Here is a 2,233-nt window from a genome sequence, read left to right as displayed (position 1 = left end):
AACAAGATGAAAGCACATGAACTAAAGCACTTCTAGAATCAGATGGAACATGAATATTTTAAAGAGTTTCTCTCATGAACCTGAAACTCTAAAGAATTTCCATAGTTTGCCACCCTTATTTCTATGATGCCAGAGTTTTACTAATTGAGAAGGCCTATTGGCTCCCACAGACTGCCTATGTGTCAGTGTCAGGATGGTAGGAAGTGGCCCATGTTCTCATATGTATAAATAGGGACCCAGTTCATCTCTCCCTGATCTTCCAAGTCACTTTTTCCAGGTCCATAGAAGTCCCCATTGTTTCTCAATTCCGTGATACATTCATCTTGTCAACACAAGTCATAAACTCTTAGAAGAAAGACATATTCAAAAAATTACTTGCTTGAGATACCCCACCCAGTACTTTTGTTTTCCATCCCAATCTCTAAACACTATATATGACCTCAGAAGAGATTTCCCAACTTCCAAACACTCAAGAAAACCTTACTTGCTTGTCTTTTGACTGGCCCTATTAGGTAAATGACCTGGGCTGTGGGGCTCCCACCCCACAGGGGAGGACCACCATTGCCCTGAGATCCAGCTGATGAGAACTATATTCATGTGGGGTCAATCTGTTTGGGCCTTAGCATTTTAAACAGTAGCTCCCGGATCTGTTTGGTCTTGACTCCATAGACAATGGGGTCTAGTGCAGGGGGAAAGAGCAAGTAGAGATTGGCAAGGATGACCTTAGCGGCAGAGGCTGTGGGTGGCCCAAAGCGCTGCATGACCACAGAAAGAAAGCCTGGGCCATAGAAAAAGAGGATGACACAGACATGAGCTGTACATGTGCTGCCGGCTTTAGCACGTGCCTCAGGTGAAGGAAAATGAATCACAGTCCTCACGATCTTCCCATAGGAGTAAGCAATAAAGGCCACATCCCCCACACCAAGGAAGATTGCTACAGCAAAGGCATAGAGGTTATCCACAGTGGTGGCCCCACAGGCCAACTTTACTACTGCCATATGCTCACAATAGGTATAGGCAATTGTGTGAGAGCCACAGTAGGGCAGCCGACGGGCCAAGCTTGGAAAGGAGATGGTCAATCCCACACCTCGCAGCATCACCAGGCCTCCAATCTTAGCAACAACAACTGGGGTAAGAATGGTTGCATAATGTAGTGGGTTACAGATGGCCACAAAACGGTCCACGGCCATGGCCACCAGCACTCCTGACTCCATAGCAGAGAATGCATGGATGAAAAACATCTGAAAAAGACAGGAGTGGGAGCTGATAGCTGTAGCACCAAACCAGAAGATGGCCAGCATCTTGGGCAGAGTGGAGAGGGAGAGAACCAGGTCAACAAAGGAAAGCATGGCAAGAAAGAAAAACATGGGCTGGTGAAGGCTGCGCTCGGTCCGGATAAGAAAAAGCAGGACAAAATTCCCAGTCACTGCCAGGAAGAACATGAAGCAAAAGGGAACTGAGATCCAAATGTGGGCAGCAGTCAGTCCTGGTATGCCAGCCAAGAAGAAAGTATGTGGGAAGTGATGAGAATTATTGGAAAGAATCATGGTGATCATCTCACTTAGAAGAGTGAAGGGCTACTGCAAAGAAAGGAGGCAAGTTAAATTCAGTGATTGCTAGCTCCAGATATATGGTCCCACTGACAATACTGTCACCATCACTCTACCCCCATAGGTCTCAGTAAACACTCAAAAATAATTTTCAGTTTAGTTAATATTTCTGCAAGATCTTCAAACACAGATGAGGCAAGTCAGCTTGGTCCCATGGGAAGTGCATTTGTAAAGAAGTTCAGAAACCAGGTTCCAGAATTGAATATCCCAATATATCTATGACCTGGAACAACTGACATAGCCAGATTTAAGTAGATGCCCAGAAACTAAGATTAAATAAAAATCCTTCCCATCATGCTCACATTCCCAAGTTCTGAATTCTGGACTGGATTAATCAGCACTGACCTCACTTGGTCCTTTAGTCTTATATCACTAACCTTTATCTGAAACTGCCAAAAATCCTGACATATGGAACTCCCTTAGTTTGGAGACATCACACTCCTCCAAACTTCACTTGACTGCCAGATTACAGAATAAATGGTTCCTGATGACTCCAAAACTGATTAAGTTCTTTCTGCAGTTATTCTCTAGCCATTTCACAAATGCATATCTTGTTTCTCTCCCCAGTATCTCAATCCTGTATCTCCCTCTCCTTCAAGGTAGTGTGTACAGAGGTAGACACA

The 2,233-nt window shown here is 44.6% G+C and overlaps 1 protein-coding gene across 1 annotated transcript; it reads right to left on the bottom strand.

The window, feature by feature from the left end:
- Positions 1-593: 593 nt before the first annotated feature.
- LOC132011187 (olfactory receptor 52K1-like) lies at positions 594-1,547 on the bottom strand. The gene has a single exon (XM_059389445.1). It carries the CDS (start codon positions 1,545-1,547, stop codon positions 594-596), a length of 954 nt encoding a protein of 317 aa, XP_059245428.1.
- Between the last annotated feature and the right edge of the window lie 686 nt (positions 1,548-2,233).

Source organism: Mustela nigripes, chromosome 1 (assembly GCF_022355385.1).
Source record: "Mustela nigripes isolate SB6536 chromosome 1, MUSNIG.SB6536, whole genome shotgun sequence".
NCBI classification, from domain to species: domain Eukaryota; kingdom Metazoa; phylum Chordata; class Mammalia; order Carnivora; family Mustelidae; genus Mustela; species Mustela nigripes.
Note: the sequence above shows the minus strand (reverse complement) of the source record. Positions and strands in the feature narration are given on the sequence as shown.

What these genes read in the sequence shown, in the direction of transcription:
- LOC132011187 (XM_059389445.1), bottom strand. Translation starts at nt 1,547, where the DNA reads ATGATTCTTTCCAATAATTCTCATCACTTCCCACATACTTTCTTCTTG.